Raw genomic sequence first — 20,726 nt, 5'->3', positions numbered from 1 at the left:
TAGCGAGGCCGCCTGGATTCCCGCGAATGCCCACACCTGCCCCGGGCGCATGCGCGGCGCCGGCGGGGAGAGCGCGGATCCCCGCCTCCCGGCTCCGGTTTCCGCCCGGTCGGGGGCGCGCGGGACCAGCTTCCGGCCGGCGGTGCGGCGCGCGCAGACGGTTTCCGGCCGGCCGGGGGTGTCGCGGGAGCATGGGGAAAGTGAGGGGGCTGCGGGCCCGGGTGCACCAGGCGGCGGTGAGGCCCGCGGGGCCGGCGGCGCCCGGCCCCGCGCCCCCGGCCCGGGAGGCGGCCCCCGCTCAGGCTTCGGCCGGAGGAGTCGGGGCGAAGGTGAGTGGCCTCCGCGGACCCCGGGGCGGTGTGGCTGAGCACCGAGGTCCGAGGGGACCCTGCGGCGGGCACGCCCATCGTACCCGGCCCTGCGCGGCCCGCTCCCTCGCTCAGTGATGTTTTCGGGGTTCGTCCGGGTTCTGGCCGGCTCGCCTCGGCGCTTCCTCCTGCCGGTGGTGGTGGGCCGGCCGACCACGTGTTGTAACGTGGGCGGGCCCGCGGGCGCGTGCACGCGCTTAGCCCGCCGCCTGGAAGTGGGGGGCTGGCGGGGCCCCGGGGAGCGGAATGCGAGCGCGGACAGCCTGGTTTGCTCTTCCCTACGGCCCTGACCTCCGTTCCGACCAGGGACGCTCAGCTGCTGAGGACGGAGCTGCCGTTTTAACACGCGGTCTGGCCCTTACGAACACCGTGTTGGAATAACACCGTGTCGTTCACGTGTCTTAAAACTCGCTCCTGTGAAGTGTCCCGTTCAGTGGGCGTTCTTTAGTGTTAGGTTCACAACGTAGTTCGGTGGTCCCTACACATTTCAGAACATTTTCATCACCCCAAAAAGAAACCCTGTACTTATTTTTTTAATGTTTGTGTCTTTATTTTAAGTTTATTTTTGAGAGAGAGAAAAAGCGCAAGTGGGGGAGGGGCAGAGAGAGACTCTCAAGCAGGCTCTGCATTGTCAGCACAGAGCCCCATGCGGGGCTCCCAACTGGAACCGTGACCTCCTGACCTGCGCCGAAGTCTCAGGCTGGACCGACGGAGCCCCCCAGTCGCCCCTAGAAATCCTTACTATCCATCATTCTGGCTAGGACGAGTCCACTTCCTGTTTGCCTGCGGCTAGCTGTTTGTGTCCAAAATCCGTTTTGTGTGCGTGGGTGTCCACGGGGCTCCTGAGCGCGGTTGACACGTGAATGCTGGCTCCCAGGGCCAGTGTCGGGGAGGAGAATGTGGCCCTGCCCTGGCTGAGTCTGGACTCCTGAGCGGCCGCTGCGGGTGGCATCCGTTGTGTGCAGGTTTGACCGCGCTGACTTTTCGTATATGGTGTAGTACCGGCTGTGGCCTTGTGTGTCTGGCTTCTTTCAGGTAGTTTTTTCTGAGGCTCGTCCTTATTTCTAGAGCAGTGTGTTTATGTTTCATTCTTATGGGTGAAAACACCCCATTGTATGGTTGCTACTCCGCCACACCACGTTATCTTCATCGTTCCCGAGTTGGTGGAAAGGTGGTTTCTAATTTGGGGCCATCGTGGACGATACTGCCGTGGACATTGGGAGTGGAATTGCTGGGTCGTATGGAACTTTGTGTTTAACACAGTGGCTGCCCCGTTTTACATTGTCTTCAGTAACATGAGGGTTTCACTTCCTCTGAATCCTTACCAATACTTGTTATTGGCTATGCTTTTGATGACGGCCATTCTGATGGACGCGAGGTGGTATTTCATGGCTTTGACTTGCATTTCCCTAAGGGCCGATAACGTTGATCATCTTTTCATGAGCTTGTTGTCTATTTGTAGATCTTTTTTTGGAGAAATGTCTGTTCAAGTCCTTTGCCCATTTTGAAATTGTGTGTTTCGTTGTTGAGTTGCGAGAGTTCTTTCTATATTCTGGATGCTAAACACCTACCAGATGTATGTGCTTTGCATATACTTTTTTCTAGTTCTGTGAGGTGGTGTCTTTTTTTATTTTCTTTTTTGGTATTATCCTTGGAAGCACAAGTTTTCATTTTTTACAAGGTCCAGCTTCTTTTCTTTTGTTGCTCGTGCTTTTGGTATTGTGAAAAGTCAACTGGGGCTTGCGGAGCACCGCAGACAAGACTGCATGGGGACTGGGGGGGGGTTAAGCAGAGTTTGGTCACGAAAAGAACCTTTGCGCTTCATGTCCTTTAGCAATTGATGTGGGGCTTATGTTATGGGTGTTTCTGTTTTCGGTGCAGAGAAAGGTAGGACCTTCATGCTGTGTAACTGCCTCCCTCTCATCCCCTTGCTGTGCTGCTCCTGTTCTGCAGGCTGTGTCTGTACGTGTTACAACCCGATCTTAGGTTCTTACGGTTATCTTTTGTAATTAGCTATATGTTTACCTTTAACAGGCTTCTTGTTTTGTTTTGGATTGTTGTCTGGTAACATTCCTTTTCAGCCTAAAACACTTCCTTAATGTTTCTCAGAAGGCAGGTCCGCTAGCGACAGATGGTCTCGGCTTCGGTTTATGTGGGATTCTTTTTATTTTACGTTCATTTTTGAAAGATGGTTTTGCTGGATGTAAGATTCTTGGCTGACTTTCGTCTTTCCGCACATTGAAATGTGATCCCACATGTTCTGGTCTCCATTGTGTGTGAGGTCAGCTGTCCGTCGTATTGGGGTTCCCTGTAGGTCGGGGGTGGTTCTCGTTGCCTGTAAACGTGACTCTGACCTGTCTCAGTGTAGTTCTCTTTGTACTTACTCTGTGTGGAGTTTCTTTATCCTACTTGGAGTCTTTGAGCTTCTTGCACGTATCAGTTAGTGTTTTGCTCAGATTCAGCAAGTTTTCAGCTATTATTTCTTTGGATATTTTTCTGCCTCTCTGTCTCTCTGGTACTTACCGGGGACACCCGTAGGCATGAGTATGGTGCTCTAAGACCCTTCGTTTTCCTGCGAGGCTGTTTGTCTTCATCTTTCTGTAAGGCTTCTTCTTTCGTATTTCCTTTCGTAGGGCTCTGTTCTTTTTCTCTGCTTCCTTTCGCTTCTTGTTGGCTGAGTTGTGGTGGGGGCGGCGTGGGGGTACGGAAATCCTTTCTTCCTCCAGCTGGGATAGGAGAGGCTATCCACCTGCAAGGTCTAAGGTCAAGTCTGTCTCTTCCCATTGGACCTGCAAGTTGACCTTGAGTAGGGCTGCAGCTCCCCCTGCTGGTCCCGACTCCCTTTATTAATCTTCGTAGTGAAGTATCCTAGCACTGGGCGGGGAGGGGGAGAGGGGGGTGTTGCCTGGTCGTTTTACTTGTTTATTGGCCTGGCTCTGAACTATGTGAGGTCTGCGTGCAGCCTCTCATCTCCCTGCTTATGCTCTTTTGTTTTTATCTTTTAGCCTGACCAGGTGGGTTTGTCTGAGCCGCTTACTGGTCCAAGATTGTGCTTGAGCCCCCGTGTCCCATTAGGTGTTTGCTTCTTACCACTGGATGTACGCGTGTGGCTCTGGGCTGCGGTCACAGTTCAGGGAGTTTACATTTTGGAAGCCCCGCTTCCCAGCAGGGACTAGCAGCTTGGAGACTCGCTGTGATACTCCTGGCCCCGCACAGCCTTGAGCTTCGTGCAGCCTCCAGCTGCTGCCGCTGGGAGTTGCCCCTGGGCCACAGCGGCTTGTTGCCGAGCCAGTGTCTGCTCGGAGGCTGCGCCTAGGCCCCTGTGCCGGTCGGCCTCTGCCCCGTGTTGTGTTTGGTTTGGGGAACACTTTCTCGTGTGCCCCATACGGTTCTGATTGCCCTTGAGGGGCAGCCTGGGCCTCCAGCGTTGACCGTTGCCCACAGGGCGCTTGCCTCTCTTTCTGATGTGGCCTCTGCTGAACTTCCGCTTGCGCTGCTGTGTTCTTACCTTGTTGCTGCTGGTGTTTTGGAGCTACGGACACCCCTACCGTCTGCCTGGATCGCCAGCGTTTTCAACGACTCCCTAGACTTGTGAGTCCCCACAGTGCATTCCAGATAAAGTCCCGCCCCTGGCAGGACCTCTGTGCCCACACGAGGAGGGGGGCAGGGACAGCCTCAGCTTCTCCCTGTTGACACCCCTGTCTACAAGTGGGCGCCGGGGGGCGGCCCCTCGTCATCTTCTTGGCTTGTTAGTACCTGTGGCCTAGAGAAGCTGGGATGAGGGGTGAGGATTGCTGTTCCCAGCCTTCCCTGCCTCAGGTGGTGCTTCTGTCCAACAGGTGGGGGCGGGGAGGGAGAAGGGATCCCCACCGTCTGGCTCACCTTCTTGGACTAGTGCCTGTGGCACAAGGTGGGGGGATCGTTGGCAGCTGGGAGCTGGGGAGCCAGGAGTAGAGCTCCCAAGGGAGTTTCTGTAAGGTGGGGGTGGATAACAGGGCATAGCTCTTAAGCCATAGATTCTGTTCCCTTTTTTTTTTTTTAATGTTTATTTATTTTGAGAGAGAGCAGGATGGGGGGTATGGGGGGAGGCGGGGTAGAGAGAGGGAGAGAGAATCACAGGCAGACTCCATGCTCAGCACAGAGCCTGACATGGGGCTCGATCCCACGATCCTGAGATCATGACCTGAGCCGAAATCAAGAGCTGGATGCCTAAGTCACTGAGCCACCCGGGCGCCCCAATAGATTCTTTCCGTTCTTGATGAGATTTTTAGTTTTCTTCAGTTAGATGGTTGTTGGGAGACAGCCTGCCACACCCCTCTCCCTGCCCATCTGGCAGAGGTTCCATATAACCCTGGCTCTTAATCCCTGTGCCGGCCAGGCCGGGTGGGATTCTCACGGTGGGCAAAATCCTCCTGAGCTCAGGACACAGCCAGAGTTCGAGGGAAACAGCCCACCGTGAGTGAGAGTCGGCATCAGAATTAGATGCCGTGAGGGCAGAAAGTGGAATTATCAGATGGAGACTGTGAAATAGGTACGTTCAAAGTGTAGAAGTAAGAGAAGTGAGGAAAGAAAACGTCGAGACTAGGCAGACGAGAAGAGAGAAGCAACTGATGGAACTTGTAGAACGAAGGGGATAGCTGTTGAGCTCCAACACGGAGTAGGTAGACTCCTAGTTCCTAGCCACGTAACGACACTGTGGTCCTCCGAAGACGTCTGGACAACGCAGCATCGACACCTGTCGTGTTGAGTTCTGAAACCTTGAAGCAGTTGGATGTGGAGTACCGCTGTGAACGGGGTCTGAATGGCTGTGCAGAAAGAAGCGGGGATTGGCCGCGTGCACACTAACGTGGGCGGCCCGGCGTGCACCCTGCCCCTGGTCTCCTGTGGCTCCTCCTTGGCGGGAGGACTCTGCCGCGCTGGCCTTCCCTGCTTGGTGCTCCCAGCCGCCCCTAGGCTCCAGCATTGCCCCTGTGAGTTTTCTGTCTCTTATTTGCTGACTTTCCCTCCCACCCTGAGAACTCCCGAGGAGCGAGTCTGGGCTTCTCTCGCAGGTGTTCTGTGCGAGCTCCGGGCTGCAGGCCAAGCCCACACCTTGGGCCAGTTTCTGCCTCGCCCCAGTCCTGTCTTGGTCTGTGACTCCCCTGGGGGTCAGTGCTCCAGTCCCTCTGGGGTCCCTGTCCTGGAGCTGGGACCCGAAATGAGTCAGGTGGGCCTGGGAGGTGGGCTCAGCAGGGTGTGACTGGCAGTGACCGGGAGGGTTTTGAAGTCTCCGTGTGGGGCTGATCGTGTGTCGGAAGCTGACCTGGGGGGAGACGATTGGGGGAGCAGTGGCCGTGAAACGGGGGAGAGCGCTGTGGAAGAACGAGGTGGCGCAGGTTCGGAAGGGAATCTGCTTCCTGTCCCGGTGCTTCTGAACGTGGAGCTCGTGTTTCTAGTCGCTGCCAGTCCCGAGTCTGGTCTGAGACGGTCTGCACGCCAAGAGCCAAGCCACTTGGTGGTTTGAGGGGGGCGGGAAGACGTGCTGCCTTAGGGCCCCAGGGTCTGAGCCCCCACTGGCCCCCGGGCTCAGCTTCGGCGGGGGGGGCAAGGGTTACCTCCCCCAGGCCCTCTGAGCAGGAGCTGGCCCAGCCTTGAGGGCTCCCCCTGCTTTGTGTCCGGCCTTACGTTTGCATTCTGGAGCCACAGGGAAGTCTCACGTCTTCTTTCCTTCTTAGGAACGGGCTTTCGTGAACACTGATGTTTTTGCCGGGACCAAGATAGACCCCAGTGCCTTGGTGCAGAAGCTGGACCCAGACACGAGGAGCGTTGTTTCCATCAGGAGAGGTGAGAATGTGCGGCTAAGGTCTGGGTGTTTGTAGCACCGTGCCAGGCTGGGTTTAATGTGCTCACGTGTGGGCTGGGGCAAATTTCAGGTTAACCTATACGTTGCTTGTTTCTTTATTTATGTGTTTATTATTTTTTATTAAAAAAATTTTTTAAATTTTTTTATTTTTAAACTTTTTTTTTTTAATGTTTATTTATTTTTGAGAGAGACAGAGACAGAATGCGAGTGGGTTGGGACAGAGAGAGAGGGAGACACAGAATCCGAAACAGGCTCCAGGCTCTGAGCTGTCAGCACAGAGCCCGACGTGGGGCTTGAACTCACTAGCTGCGAAATCATGACCCGAGCTGAAGTCGGACGCTCAACCGACTGAGCCACCCAGGCGCCCCTAAAACTTTTTTTTTAATGTTTGTTTACTTTTGAGAGAGAGAGCGCAAGCAGGGGAGGGGCGGAAAGAGAGGGAGAGAGAGAGGATCCCAAGCAGGCTCCACGCTGTCATCGTGGAGCTCAAACTCCGGAACCGTGAAATCATGATTCGAGCCAAGGTCAGGCGTCGGATGCTTAACTGGCTGAGCCACCCAGGTGCCCCGTCTTCAGGAGTTTTTTTACATTGAAGTTACTCCTCCAGAGCTGACAGATGTCTTCCCCCGCATGCCACCCTGTGGCCTCTCCTCCACCCTGTCCCACCTCCCCCAGTGGTCGTGAAGCTGTTGGTCTTCTGCCCTGGGATGGGCTCTGCCTGTTTGGTTGTATTGGTCTGGGCCGGCGTGCCGCCTGCCTCTTGGGGCACCGGGTCTCTCCCTGCACCGGCCGAGCGCTCTGCCGAGTGGGCGGGCGGCCAGGCGGGGGACGGGGCTGCTTGGCCCACGCTCTCACCTTCTCGTTTGCTCCACACGGTGGTCCTTGTGAGCGAGTGTCGTGTTTGTGGCTGCATAGCTGTGGCTGTGCACAGCCCAAGGTAGCAGAGGCTCAGCCTGGAGTGACCGAGCCCGGACAGATCTGCTGTCTGATGAGCGCCAGGCTCTTGCCACTTGCCGTGGCCCTTTGACGTCTCCCTTCCACCCAGAGGTGTGGCGAAAAGTAGCCGTGGAATGTGTGGCTTTTGCTCCTGTGGCAGCTGACCGACGTCTCAGTGGGAGCCGTGTCCACCGAAGCGCGGGGCACACAGATTCCTACCTCCCTGAGAGGTGGGCGCTGCGGGGGAGAGGTCAGCCGGGCTGTCTGGGCGCTGGGACCCCGAGTCCTGCGCCTGCTCCCGGCCTGCCTGTAGCGGGGTCTCTGTGAGGGGCCGGCCCCAGGTGGAGACCCAGGGCAGAGAGTGGGAGAAGCCGTCTGTACGCCTGTGCCCTGAAGGTTCAGAGGGAGTAGTGGGGACGGAGCGTTAGTGCAGGTGTAGACCGGCACGGGACCCTGATGATCCGCATCGTTGGCTGCTGGATTTTGGAGCATCTGTTCACTTGGTCTGTCAGGTGAGCGTGGCATTTGCTGGGCAGGTGTGCCCCGCGGCCTGCCTAGGAGTTGCGTGGGGCTCCGTTAGCCGTGCTGGCCAGGCAGCGCTCCCGTGTCTGAGGGGCCGGTGCACCTTGTCCCCTTCACGGATGGTGCAGGGTGGGGGGGTGTGACAGTGTAGGGGCTGGACTCTCCCTTTGCTGAGCTCAGATGATGTGGCCCCACCTGGGAGTGGGGTGACGGCAGGGCCTTCCTCTGGCACTGCTGGCCCGGTTCCCTGCAGGGCACGGTCCGCTCCCCTCTCCCCACTTCTCTCCTCCCTCCCCTCCCTGCCTCTCCTGCACGGGAGACCGGCTGAGGCTGAGTTCCCACCTTAGGGGTATCCGCAGCCAGCACCAGCGGCCCTGGGACCCCACCCAGCCCTGTTGAACGTGGTTTTCATCACTCTCCAGTGCATACCGGCCAGTAGCCTAGTGGCTCCCACTTGGCCATTATAGGAGCTCAGAAGCCCCTCCCGTCTTTTCTGGTCTCCTCTTGAAGATCCTGGATCCCAGACTGGTCCTCCCGGTTACTGGCTATGTATGGCCAAGTCCCTGCCATCTCCTGATTGGGTCCTAGCAGCCACTGCAGTCCTGTGGGGGCCTCCGTGGGAGCCCCTGCCACGGCAGCACCTTGGTGTGTTAGCTGACCTGCCGGCAGATCTGGGACCTTGCACTCACTGAGCAAGTCTTCTGCTCAGCAGACAGAACTCGGTTACCTCTTGCCTTTGCACTGAGTCGGAGGGCTTTTTAGAACATTCCAGACCACCGTAGGTGGCATCGGCTGCTCAGGGAGCACAGCCACCCAGAAAGAGCAAGATGTTACTTTCAGCAAAGGGAACACTAGAAGTCTGGGTGATGGGGACCTGAAAACCATAAGGGAGGTGGCCAGGAGGAGGGGAGGAGAGAAGGAAGGAAAGTACTTTGTTTTCTTTATGAGCTGGGCAGTCAGTTGTGGTCACAAGAAGAGATGAGAGCAGCTCAGGAAAGATTGTGCTGTACTATCAGGTCCTGGAGAGGGGGACACAGCACCCAGGGCCACATGGATGGACGCACCAGCGTGGTTAGGATTGTGTTATACTCTCAGGTCCTGGAGACGGGGACACAGCACCCAGGGCCACGTGGGCAGATGCGCCAGCGTGGTTAGGAGGCTGAAGATGGGAATTGGCTAGCCCCCAGCCAGAAAGGTGTATTTTTAGGGTATCAAAATGTCCTAAAAATATACAGAAAATTAAACATTTACAGCAGGAGAGGGCCTGGACTGTGGGTGTGGAGCTCAAAGCATGGGGTGTGTTGGGCAGAGCCGTGAGGGCCTCAGGGGGAGGCAGGGGTCTGGGGACCCTGAGGTGGGCAGGTAGCCTGGGGCGGGGCTGCTGAGAGTTCGGAGCGTGGGCTCCGGAGCCTGGAGAGCTGGCAGCTCTCAGCGGGGGCACTGGGTCTGCTCTGGGCCTCGGTTGCTTATCTGCAGACGGGACACGTAGTACTGTTTTTGTCCTGTTTGGCCTGTTTTGGTGAGGGTGGGTTAGCAGGCGGGAGGCGTTTGACACCCCGCTTGGTTTTAGTCCGTGCCCGGCTCAACGCTGCAGAAGGCACAGCTCCTCCCTGCTGGCCCACGGTGTCCGGCCGCCTCTGGTGACAGGTGGCAGTGTTCCAGCCTCTCCCCACCGCGCCTCCCTCTTTGCCAGCGGCTCTTCCACCTTGGCCTGGGTCACCTCGCCTCCCCTCCGGCCGGTGCCCTGGGTCCCACGGGGAGACGATGGGCCGCGTGGCTCCCCGGGTGTGAGCTGGGGCTGCTGGCCCGGGGCAGGTGTGGGCCCTGTGGAAGGTGGCATCTGAGGACTCAGCTGCGGCTCAGTCACCTGCTGGGTCGTGAGGCCGAGGGTGTCTGCCGGCCTGGATTAGCGCAGACGCGTCTCTCCCACGAGTCCTCACCCTGAGCTGAGTCACAAATAGAACTGCTGTCTGCCTCTGGCCATGAGGCCACCCCGTGCAGGGGTGTGTGGTCCGGAGGTGGCCGAGTCTGCTCGGGGAGGAGCCCTGGCCTGCTTGTAGGTCCGTCCCCTGGCGCGGACAGATGCCTGTTGTACGTCCCCACCACGTGCACGCCTGTGGCCCCCCCTTGCCCCACATGCACACCCGTGCTCCTCCTCCCCTTGTGCGGACTTGTGCTCACACTAAGGGGCCTGTTTGGCCCCGTGGGTGCTTTGCTGGTGGCGTCTTTCCTGTTTGTACGTAGAGCTTTTGGGAGCCTTGCTGGCCGGGGAGCCGAGTCTGTCCCTCCTTGGGCCCACCTTCCATTCCAGGCAGGGGTGCTGAGCTCCCTGTGGGGGACCCCCTGGACTCTGTGTGATGGCCTGTGGCCCCTGTGGCGCCCCGTGGGGGCAGGAGGATGTGGTGTAGAGCCAGAGGCCACCCCTAGTTCCTGCTGCAGACGGCGCCCCCCCCATCCCCCATCCCCCATCCCCGGTGGAACTCGGCTCTGCCCTGGGGGTCGGGGTCTGTGGGCTCGTGGGTCTGGGCGTGAAGTGGCTTCGAAGCTCCTCTGCATCCGTCTTGGAGGGCCCAGGGCAGGTCTGGGGTGAGCGTCCAGCTCCCGCGTCCTTCCCTGCCACGGGACACCCTGTGCCCTTCCTGTTTCTAGCTGTGTCGTTCTCTGTGCTGCAGAGTCGCAGGAGACAAGTGCAGTGTGTTCTCACACAAGCACCCAGGGTGTCGGGCCAGTACTCGGTCCGGGGCCTGAGCCGGGCAGTGCCGGCCCCGGGACTCAAGCCCAGCGAGGCAGGCAGGCTGGGGCAGGCCTGGAGGAGGATGGGCCTGGCCAGGGCTGTGGGAGGGGAGAATGTCAGCATCACTGCCGAGCACGGTGGACACGCTGGGCCGGCGCGCAGGCTGCCAGGAGGCACTCTGGGGGCTGACGAGTCTGTGGCGGGAGAGGGTAGGGAGGTGGCGCTGGGACCAGGCCGGCCCCGGGCTGCGGTGGAGGGACGTTGCTGCGGGGACCCCCGGAGCAGGGGAAGCCCACACGGAGCACGTGTGCCCGTCCTCTTCGTCTTCTGGCTCCGTGGCTGCAGTGCTGTGACCTTGGCTTTCAGTTGGGAGCAGGTGCAGGCGTGAAGCCTGTTCAGCAGAGGGCGGCAGAGCTGCGTCTCTTTTCAGGCCAAGCCCGGATTCCGGATTCCGGATTCCGAGAGGCCGGTCCTGCCGAGGGGCGAGGAGCTCCCAGCACGGATTCCCAGGGCTTTCCAGGCTCCGTCTTCAGGGAGTTTGTAAAGCTCCCCCTCCGAAGACTTTTCCCTCCTTCTCTAGTGTGAGGGAGGGTGTGACAGAACCCACCCAGAAAGTTTCATGGCTTCTCCCCGCACCACCTCGAATGTGAAACGTGCAAGGAGAGGGGGTTCTTGCTCTCTGGGCCTGGGCCCAGGCCAGGAACGTGGGGGCCTTGCTGGTGGCCGCCTGGGGGCTGCTTTGGCTGAGGGGGTGTCTGGTTCCCTCGTGGCCTTCGTGCCGTCTTGAAGCCCACAGTGGAGGCACCCCGGAGCTCTTCAGTAGGCGGTGCACGCTGTCCGCCCGCTGGCGGTGGCTGCCGGCTGCTGGCTGTGAGCCCCTTTGCCGTCGCCTAGGCGTTTCTTTGGTTCCTTGTTGGGGGTGTAGGCCCTGGGCGGGAGCGCCTCCACCCACCCCAGGGAGCGCGCCCCCTGCCTTCAGGGGCGTCCTGACCTGCAGGGCCCGAAGGTCTGTGCACGGAGCAGGCGGACGACTGGGAGGCATGGTCTTCTGCTCTGGGCCTGCTGGCTGCTGGAGGGTGGCTGGCCCGCAGTCTCACGTGGTGGGGCAGGAAGGGGCCCCCTGTCGGCTGTTCTCGCCTCCGTCTGCCTCCAGCCTGTTCTTTTTAACGACAGGAAGCAGGGAAGGGCGAGGTCAAGGAGGTGGCCTGGAAGGGCCCTCCCCGGATGGTCTTGAGAGGGCCTGGGTGCGAGGCCTTGGGGCGCGGGGCCTGCTTCCTGCTCCCTCTGTCGTCAGGGATTTGGGAGGAGGAGCGTGGGTGTACTTTGTCCTTCCTCCCCACTTTGGGACAAGCCAAAGCCGCTTCATTTCTGGTACCTTCTTCCCGTCTCTGGACGGGCTCTTCGTGGGAGGCCAGCCACGGGAGGACCTGGCCGATGCCCGTGGGGGGCGTGGCCTGGCCGTGCGAGGACTTGTGTGCGCAGCGTGTGCTGAGAGGGATGAGGTGCCGAGGAGTGGGGGGCACAGCAGCACCCCAGAGTGGCCGCAGCTCGTCCTCCGCCCATCCAGCTCCTGTGCTTGGGGAACGCGGCTGTGTCAGGCCGAGCAGCGAGAGCCTCCGTGCCCGTCCCACCCACCCTGAGCACCGTGGGGGCTGAGATCCGTGCAGGTGGGGGGCCTGGTGCTTGGAGGTGTCTCTGCTGGGCCAGAGCAGGGTAGGCGTAGTGTGGTGAGTGAGTGTCTGCTGAACGCCGAAGCCCGCCAGGCACGGGCTCAGTGAGCAGCGGGCAGGCCCCGGCCAGACCCTGGGAGGCTGGAGCGTCCCTCCTGCCAGGGTTCTCCCTGCCCAGCTCCAGGCCTTCTCTTGGGGTCCCTCTCTCAGAGCCTCAGCCCAGCCCTTCCCCCCGATGTTGCCCAGCACTGGTGATCCAAATGCTAGCAGGGCTGCCCAGCCCACGTGGGACACCCCCGGCATGCCTGGGCTCCACGGGTCAGCGTGAGCCGCGGCAGGGTATAGGCCCCGCCGGTCACGACTCTCACCGGGTCCAGGGCTCCGAGGATGGTCACAGCCCCTCTGAGCAAGGAGCCCCTCCACCCTCCCGTGAGCGGTCTCTGGCTTGGCTCGGGGTAGACTCAGGTAAGTCAGTGCGCAGCTGTGTCCACCCCCAGCACAACGAAGGGGGACCGTTTCAGTGAACCGGGCAGCCACCCTGCAGGACTGAGGTCCGAGGTCCCGCCTGTCCGTGGGAAAGAGGACCAGGACCGAGGGGCCACACCCCACTCCACAGCCAGGCCACGAGGAGGAGCCACGCTGCAGGGCCTTGGTGTGCCTGCTGGCTGAGGGCCCGGGTCTAGTCTGGGTCAGCCGCAAGCCCCGGGGGCGCTTGCACACGGCACTGGTGAGGGGCGGTGCCTGCACTTGCCTGGGACCCTCGATAGCTCTGTACTCGTCCCACCCCGACCGGCACCGAGCTGCTTCCTGTGGAAGGAGCAGTGCTGGCGCGAGGACCCGCCCGTGTCGGATGCTCTTTGTCGTCCTGGGGGATCGGGGGGCTGAGCTCTTCCACTCGGGGAGCTGTGGATTGCTGTCCTCTTAGCCTGGCGTTCTCGTGGGTGGACGTGCGGGGGGTGTGCTGCGGGGTTGGCCTGCTGTGGCCCACGGCCGGCCCTGCCCAGGAGCGTTTCCGCACGGCCTCAGGTCGGTGTTGGTGGTTTTCGTCTAGTGAGCCGTCTGTAGCGCCGGAGTGTTTGTCCCGGGCAGCACGTGCTTCAGAAACTCCCTCTGCTGTCTTGGCAGGTGGTCAGGAGCCAGTCTGCCGGGTCACATCCTGCCTGCCGCTTTCTCGCTGGTGGCCGGAGGCCGTCTGTGACTGGCTCCCTCATCTGCAAGAGGGGCTGCTGGGGGCCCTGTGAGTTCATCCTTGCAGAGCTCTGATTGTAGAGCGTGGCCCCCGCAGGTGACAAGGAGGCTCATGGTGACCCCGCCTCCTCTCTCCTGGAGCCTGTGGTAGTGGTGCCCGTTGGCAGCATGGCGGGCTGAGTGTTCATCAGACCGAAGTAGCTTGTTGGATTGAACCTTCTTAGGACTTCTTAGACACGTGGGCGGGTGGTGGGGTGCAGCCGTTCGGGGGCCAGCGTCTTGCTGCGGCGGACCTCTCCACGCACCGGAGACGGGGGCAATGAGAGGTGGGGGGAGGAAGCAGATCTGGGCCTGCTCTGGGGTCTGAGGGGAGCAGGAGGGGCCGGGCTGTGGATGGCGCTCCTTCGTCCTGTTCTTCGAGCCGTTGGCTCCACGGAAGCCGGGCCGACGCGTGAACGGATGCCCCGAGTCCACACCGAGCATCCGTGCCGAGCCCTGGCCGAGGGTTGGAAGGTAGGGGCTTGCTTCCCCCTGAAACTGCTTTTGTGAAAGGTAGCGCTTCGTGATCGGAAAAGTACCGTGTATTACAGGAAAGACTCAAGTCTACATCTGCCGCCAGGGACCGCTGTCCCTCTGTCCCCGTGTGGGGTGTTGCATTTGTGACCTCCCTGAGTGACCTCCCCATGCACACAGACTGACTTGGTTAGAGCTGATGTTGCCTGGCCCATGTCAGGAAGGGGCCAGCGGGCCCCTCGGCCGAGCTTGCCTTGCTGCTCTTTGTCCGGACAGGGTCCCCACCTCGCGGGGCAGGCTTCCTGGGGGAATGTCCATCTGGGGATGGTCCTGGGTGCCCCCTGTGAGGTTGGCGGGATGCCTTTGTCCGGTTGTCCGCACACAAGCGGGAGGCCTTCCTGGCCATGCAGAGAGGCGGCCAGCCTGTGTGGAGGGATGGTGCCCCTCAGCGCTGTCTGCCGTGGGCGTGGTGATTTCTGGAATTGTGTCCTGGGGCTCTTCGTCAGCAGAGCTGGGCCCAGTTGCAGGCAGGTCCTTGGGTGCTCCTGAGAGCCTTCGCTCCTCTCCCGCCACTCCAGAACCTTCCTTCCGCGGAGGGCCGCTGTCTTTACAGTGCTGTCCACCAGCGGTGGTCTTTGGACCCGATCGGGCGTGTGGGGTTGTATGGCCGTGTGGGGGTCATTGGGTCACGAAGGGTGCCGCTCCCCCTGGAGTACAGCTGTGTCAGGGGCTGGAGAGGGCGGGTTGGGAGATGCTGCTGAGCACGTGGCTGCTGTTTCTAACCCCGGCCCTCTGGACGCGGTGGCAGGGAGCTATTTAAGGTTCTCGGCGCCTTTCTGCTGCACGTGGAGCCCGGCAGCAGCCCCCGCCGTGGCCGTGTGCTGTCACTCGTGTCCTTGGTGGCTGCGAGGAGGCCATTCCTTCACATGGTCCTGCGCTATCGGGGCTCAGTGCCCGCGGGCCCGGCAGCCGCCTCCCTTTGGGCACCTGCACCCTGTCTGCTGTTTTCCATGGCCCACCGCAGGGTGCTCGGCAAAATCTGTGAGGTGGGGCCTCCTGGCCTCTTCCCAGTTGATGGGTCCTCACGTCCCTACCGCTCGGAGGGAGGCCCTGTCACATAAACGTGGGACGGCTGAACCTGAGCATGGCCTGCGCTTGTCTGTCTGCCCGTGACTTCCCCCCCGTCTGCTGTGCAGGCTCAGTGGTGGCCGCGGTCAGGGAGGGCGCGTGCGGTCTCTGGCGGGGAGCCCCCAGCAGGGCCTGTCCTTGCCCCACTTCAGGATCATGCCGGTGCCTGGTACACCGTGGAGGGGAGGCCAGAGCATGTTGTGTGCACGCTGCTTGGGTGGCCCTCGGGGCAGCTCGCCCGATGTCCCCTCTCTCCAGCCCCTGCCTGAGGGAGACTGACCTCGGCCTGAGCGTCCCAGGGCGGAGGCGCCGCCTGGCACAGGTTGGACTGTAGGGGTGCTGTCTGTAGGCCTCCTTCCCTGAGAGAAAGGGGCCCGTGGCTGTGAGCTGTTTGCCTCCATACTTGGAATACAGCCGTCCTGCGCACTGTCCCTCTGGCGCCTTGTTATCTGGAGGGTTTCCCCCACCTGGTTCCTCCTGCCAGTGGCCTGGAGTTGGTGATGGAGATGGGCCAGCTTGGCAGAGGTGAGGGGTTGCGGGAGAGCAGCCAGGAGGTACTCTGGTCACGCCGGGGGTGGGACAGTCTACCCCGAGGAGAGCACGGCAAGACAGCCCCAGCCCCTCTGCCCCTGGGTCCTGGTCCCGCCCGGCGGGCTGGCGGGGCCCCCTTTGCGGCTGCAGAACCGAAACCACCGGCTGCCCATCGGTCTTCAGTTCTGAAAGCAGGGACGGCCAGGTTATCCTGCGTCTTTATGTTAGAAGTTGGTCCTAAGGGTGTTGAATCTGCCCTTTTGACGTACACAACGGTTTGTGGCCTCTGGGAGTTCATCACGGGAGAGGTTTTTCATTAACAAAAAGGGTGCTTTAGCAGTAAAACTTGGTGGGTGTGTTTTTGTAAATATGTTGACGCGGCCTCTTTGGTTAATCATCTTGCCACTCTGCTCCCCACACTTTGTCTCTGATTAGAGCAATTTGTCCCCAATGTTTTTTGGTATCTTTGCTGTTTTTTTTTTTTTAAAGTCTGTCTCCTTACGGGGGTGCAGTGTAAGTCATGAAGAAAAGAGAGAAAGGAAGGGAAGGAAATCTAGCTGCACCATCCATAGGTGACCACCTGCCCCAGCCTTGCGTGGTGCGGAGCACGGGCCTTCCCTGCGTGGCTGCATCTCTGGCCGCCTGGTGCTGGGCCAGTCCCCTCCCTCTGGGAGAGCCCACGGCGCTCGCCCACCAGTGGCTCCCTTCCTAGAGTAGGTGTCATGCCACTGCCCTCCCTAGTGGGTTGGGGGCATGGCACACGCTAGTGTGGAGACTCAGTGCGGGGACTCCCCGCTTTGTTTCCACCCTGTGTGTACGCATGGCCGGCCCCGGCCCCTCACTTCGCTGAGTGCCGGGCATGGTTGCCCATCAGCACGAGGCGACCTCGCTCCTCTGCAAGGCTGTCGGGGTTGTCATGTGAGGGGATGCCGGGTCCCCCATCTTTGTGGGTGCCGGTGAATGTCTTTGTAGACAAAAATGTAGCAGTGGAATTGCTGAGTCAGATGCACAGACATTTAAAAAACCAGTGACCAGTTTTGGGAGCTACATGGCCCCTTTGCTCCCGGGTCTGCATCCCAAGGCCCTGCGCGTGGCCCCAGGTGTTGGTGCTGCCTCTGACTGGGGTGCCTGGGGATCGGACACAAGGAGCCTATAAGACAATGAACGTCCGTAGACGTCGCCTCATGGCTTTCTCAAGACGCCGCCCCGTGGGAGCTCCTGCTTGGCACCCGAGTGGGCCTCTGCCTCCGGTTGGAGCCGGCTGGTGCTGACCTAAGTCTCTGCTCACGTGAAGGGGGGGCAGTGGGGGCCGGTTTGTAAACCGTGCGCTTCCTTAGAAGTTCCATTAGCCACGTTTCCGTATAAGCAGCCTCTTCCTGCACCTTATTCTTTAGGCTGTTTGTCTTTTTTATTGATTCAGGAGAGCTATTTACATAGGAGGGAAGAGGCCTGTTTTGTTACGTATAGGTGTCCCCTGTCAGTCATGCCTTTTGAGTTTGTTCACATAACTTGTTGCAGAAGTTTTTAATTTGTATGTAGTCAAATCGGTGTTTTCTTTGTGTTTTGTAGTCGTTTGTGTCTTTTGCGGTACTTTTATGGTTTTATTTTTTATTTATATATTTAATCACTTGGGACCTTATTTTGATGTACGGAGGGACGGGACCGATTCCCACTTTATTTCCCCAAATCTGTGTCTTAGGTGTGGTGGGAGTGTCGGTGTCCCGAGATGGCCTTGTCCACGGGGTTAGTCTCACCGACCTGCCTCGGAAGCGGTTCTGACACCTGCAGCTGCCTGTGCCCGAGCGTTTGCGCACGTTCATTGGTGCCGTGAGAATAGCTTCTTGATGTCATTTACAGGAAAACTAATTATGTATTGACTCTCCTCCCAATTCCATGAGAGCAGAAGCCCCGTGATAACGCATCAACCGTGTCCTCCCCGGACTCAACACCAGGAGCCCAGGGCCCGTCTTCCGCACGTCCCGCACGGGCAGCAGGCTGTGTCGGAGGCAGGCCACTGGGGTGCAGGCGTGTGGGTGTGGCTGGGCCGGCCACACCGGTTCCTCGCTGAGCTCTGTTGACTTTGTACTTGGCCCCCACGAGGCCGGTGTGCCGCAGAGGTGGTTCCCCTCTTACAGACGAGGAGACTGCTGTGTCGCTCCCCCAAAGAGCCGTGTCTTGCCAGAGGAGGGTGCGTCTTACCGTCAGCCTTTCCCGTCAGAGCAGCCTGTCCCTGTGTTTGTGCCCGCGCTTTCTCTCCGGGACGCCCGCAGTCATGGTGTCTGTACCTGAGGTTGCTGCCTTGAGGCTGGGGAGGCGACCCGCCTGGCCAGGAGGCCTCCTGTGCTCAGCATGGTCGGTGGGTTGGTTGTTGTCAGTATTGTTTTTAGGTTCCGGAGAATTGCTCTGAGCCTCGGGATGGGTGTGAACCGCTCACTGGGTCCCGGGGACACCCTGGGCCAGCCAGGCCTCCCAAGCCTTGGTGTTCTTGGCACCTGCCAGAGTGAGCTCGGGTGGGCACTCAGGCTGGGGCGACGCGCCCCAGAGTGTGCAGTTGCTGTCCCTTTGTCACGCGTCAGAGATGCTGCTGGACACCTCTCCCCCTCGGAGAGGCAGCTGTAGCATTGACTCTGGCGGAGGTGGTTCTGGAGGTCAGGGCACACCCAGGATCGTGGCTCTGGAAGGGACTGGGCCCAGGTTTGCATGCGGTACTTTTAACCCCCCTACTGGACACCAGAGAGGCCGGCGTGATCGCACCCAGCCCCATTTTCCCGAGGCTGGTGTTTCTGCCGTCGTGGGTCACAGAGAGCTTCTGCACGGAGAAGGCGACTGGAGGTTTGGTCTGCTTACTCCTTCCCGAGGATCAGAACCGGGGCCACCCACGCCCACGCCGCACTCGGGACCGTTGGCCTTGGTACGGCACGTGCTCGTCGGGCTCTCTCCGCGTGGTTCAGGGCAGGCCCTGCCCCTGGGCTTCAGCGTCTCCCTCAGTGAAACAGCACAGCCGTAGGGCCTCACCCTCTAACCTCCGCCGGCACAGGAGTGAGGCTGACAGAGGTGAGGTGGGGGTAACCGTGAGCCAGAGCAGAGCAGACCCCGGGGGGCTCTCTGGGACTCTATCTGGAGCAGGAGTTCCTAGGGGGTGTGAACTGGTGCCCCGGGTCGCTGGCCCCTGTGGCAGAGGCCTTGTCAGTGCGTCCTTAAGGAGAACCCAGTTCGGCAATGCCGTGGGGCCACCGTTGGCCTGACTGGGATTCCCGTCCGCCTGGAAGAGGTGTCCTTACCCAGAGGGGTGAGGGTGGCCTGTCCAGCGTTGAGCCCAGGGGATCCCGGTGTGGGGCCGTGGCAGGGGCTTGGTGCTAGGACTGGAGAGCAGTGAGGGCTTCAGGGGTTAGTGGACCGGACAGGCCACCTCTGTGTCCCCCTGGGCATCCTCAGACCCATCTCAGCCCATTCTCCTGGGGTGTGTCCCCCACGGACCGTGGTGCCAATGTTCAGGGGCATCCCCTTCCACAGCTGTTGGCTCAGGCCCCGGGGACACTCTGATGGGCAGACACCGACCGCAGGGACCTGGGCGCAGGGGTCAGAGCCGCTGCCGGAGAGGGTGTGTCTGGGGTTTGCCGTAAGTGACCGAGGTGGCTGGGAGTGGGGGCAGCTGGAGCGCTCGTGGTTCTCCGCAGTGTCCCTCCCCTGCGTGTGTTTGAGAATCTCCGTTAACAAGGCTGGCACGGAGCCAGGTCCCCCGCCCCTGCCAGGACCTGCCTCTCTTCCTACAGTCCCGAGAGACACCCTCCAAGGTGGCCTCCGCTCCGGCTCCGACCGCGTCCAGGGACCCCGAGGTGCACCTGGGCAGCCGTCTTGCCTCGCCCGGTCTCGGGCTCTGGCTGCGCAGGCAGCCCTGACGCCCCAGATCCCACCTTCTCTGTGAAGCCTGTGCTTTCGCGGCTTCTCCTCAGGGCCCGTCCGCCTGGCCCACCGGCCCCCGCGCCCTCCCTCTTATCGGTCTCGGTCCAGGCTGTAGCCGCAGTGCAGAACGCGGACTTTGCCCGGTCCTTGGGGGTCTGGGCTTCTGGAACCCTCCGGATGCCCTGGGTGGGGGGGCCCGGCAGGGACACTGAGGTGAGCAGGGCTTGTGGCGCCTGTCCCGGTCCCTGCCGCCCGTGCCCAGTGTGGCAGCATCCGTGTCCCTCCTGGGCGCGTGGGGCCCTCTGCCAGTGCTTCCGGGTGGCTTCTGTGGGACCTCACTGCCCACGCGCTCGGCCGTCTCACAGGGCCCGTGTGTCTGGTTCCCGTTTCCCCAGTGCGTGGGGACGGGCCGCCGGGCGGAGGCTCCTGGGGCAGAGCAGGGTGGGGGCCCCGATGCAGCGTGGCCACGAGTTAGTCAGTCCTCCCTGGTCGTAGACTTGTTTTTATTTTGAAGTTACTTCAAATTATAGCAAGTTGTAGGAGCGTGGGGAAGGTGTCTCCCTGAGCCTTTGAGGGCGAGCTGCCTACATGCCCCGCCGTCAGATGCTTCCTTGGGAGGCCGCCCTCTTGCCTTCGCCTGTTGGATGTGCGGGTCACTTGGCCTCCGCTGCCCAGGCTCATGCCCCAAACAGATGCCCCCTGACCCCACAGCGGGCACCGTCATTACCCCGTTTGTGGCTTGACATGCCAGTGGGACGTGTGGACCTCTTACCCCCCACCCTCAGAGGCCCCTGATGCCTGCACGAGGCTGCACAGATGCCCTCCCTGCCTCGCATCAGGCTCGCGCCTGGCGGCCGGACCCCATGGTGGGTGCGGTGCCGGGCGCAACACGGGTGGGGGTTGCTGGTTGGAGCAGTGTTGGTCCTGGGCGTCCACACCGTGCAGCCCCTCTGTTGACCCTCTCACACCCACCCCATTCTGAGCTGCTGAGGGTGACTGACGAGTCACGGGGCCTCTGCTCCCCAGGGGAGTAAGGGGTCAGGGTGGTGAAGAGAAAAGTAGGTCAGCTCCAGCACGTCCAGGAGTTTCGACACAGGGCCACGGCGTGCAGGGTCTTAGTCTTGGAGAAGGGATTAAATTCTCCCGGGAGTCTCGGGCTACAGGGTTTGTGCACGTTCCTGAGGTGACAGGTCTGTCTGACGGAACTTGTTTCCGGATTGTTGTGGCAGTGGCATCAGGGATCTGCTGTCATAGCAGGAAAATCTGCATGGAGTGGAGATAAATTGGGAGATGTGCGTGTCCCACGGCACCGGCCCCGTGTGGAACAGGCCCCGGGCTCCGCCGCGTTGTCCCTGGGGAGGCCTGTTAAGGCCAAGGCAGTGGAGCCAGCC

General features: G+C 60.7%; 1 protein-coding gene across 1 annotated transcript in view; it reads left to right on the top strand.

Moving 5' to 3' along the window:
• The first annotated feature begins 142 nt into the window (after positions 1 to 142).
• The window catches only part of SLX9 (SLX9 ribosome biogenesis factor), a 35,994-nt gene continuing 15,410 nt past the window's right edge, over positions 143 to 20,726 (top strand). Inside the window, exons 1-2 of the mRNA XM_019434701.2 lie at positions 143 to 329; positions 6,083 to 6,191. Of these exons, the coding sequence (XP_019290246.2) occupies positions 192 to 329; positions 6,083 to 6,191 (247 nt within the window). The 5' untranslated portion in view covers positions 143 to 191. The remainder of the gene's footprint in view (positions 330 to 6,082; positions 6,192 to 20,726) is intronic.

This window comes from Panthera pardus, unplaced genomic scaffold (assembly GCF_024362965.1).
Source record: "Panthera pardus isolate Hobbes unplaced genomic scaffold, ASM2436296v1 HiC_scaffold_16, whole genome shotgun sequence".
Classification (NCBI taxonomy): Eukaryota; Metazoa; Chordata; class Mammalia; order Carnivora; family Felidae; genus Panthera; species Panthera pardus.
The sequence above is the reverse complement of the archived record's forward strand: the minus strand, read 5'-3'. Positions and strand labels throughout refer to the sequence as shown.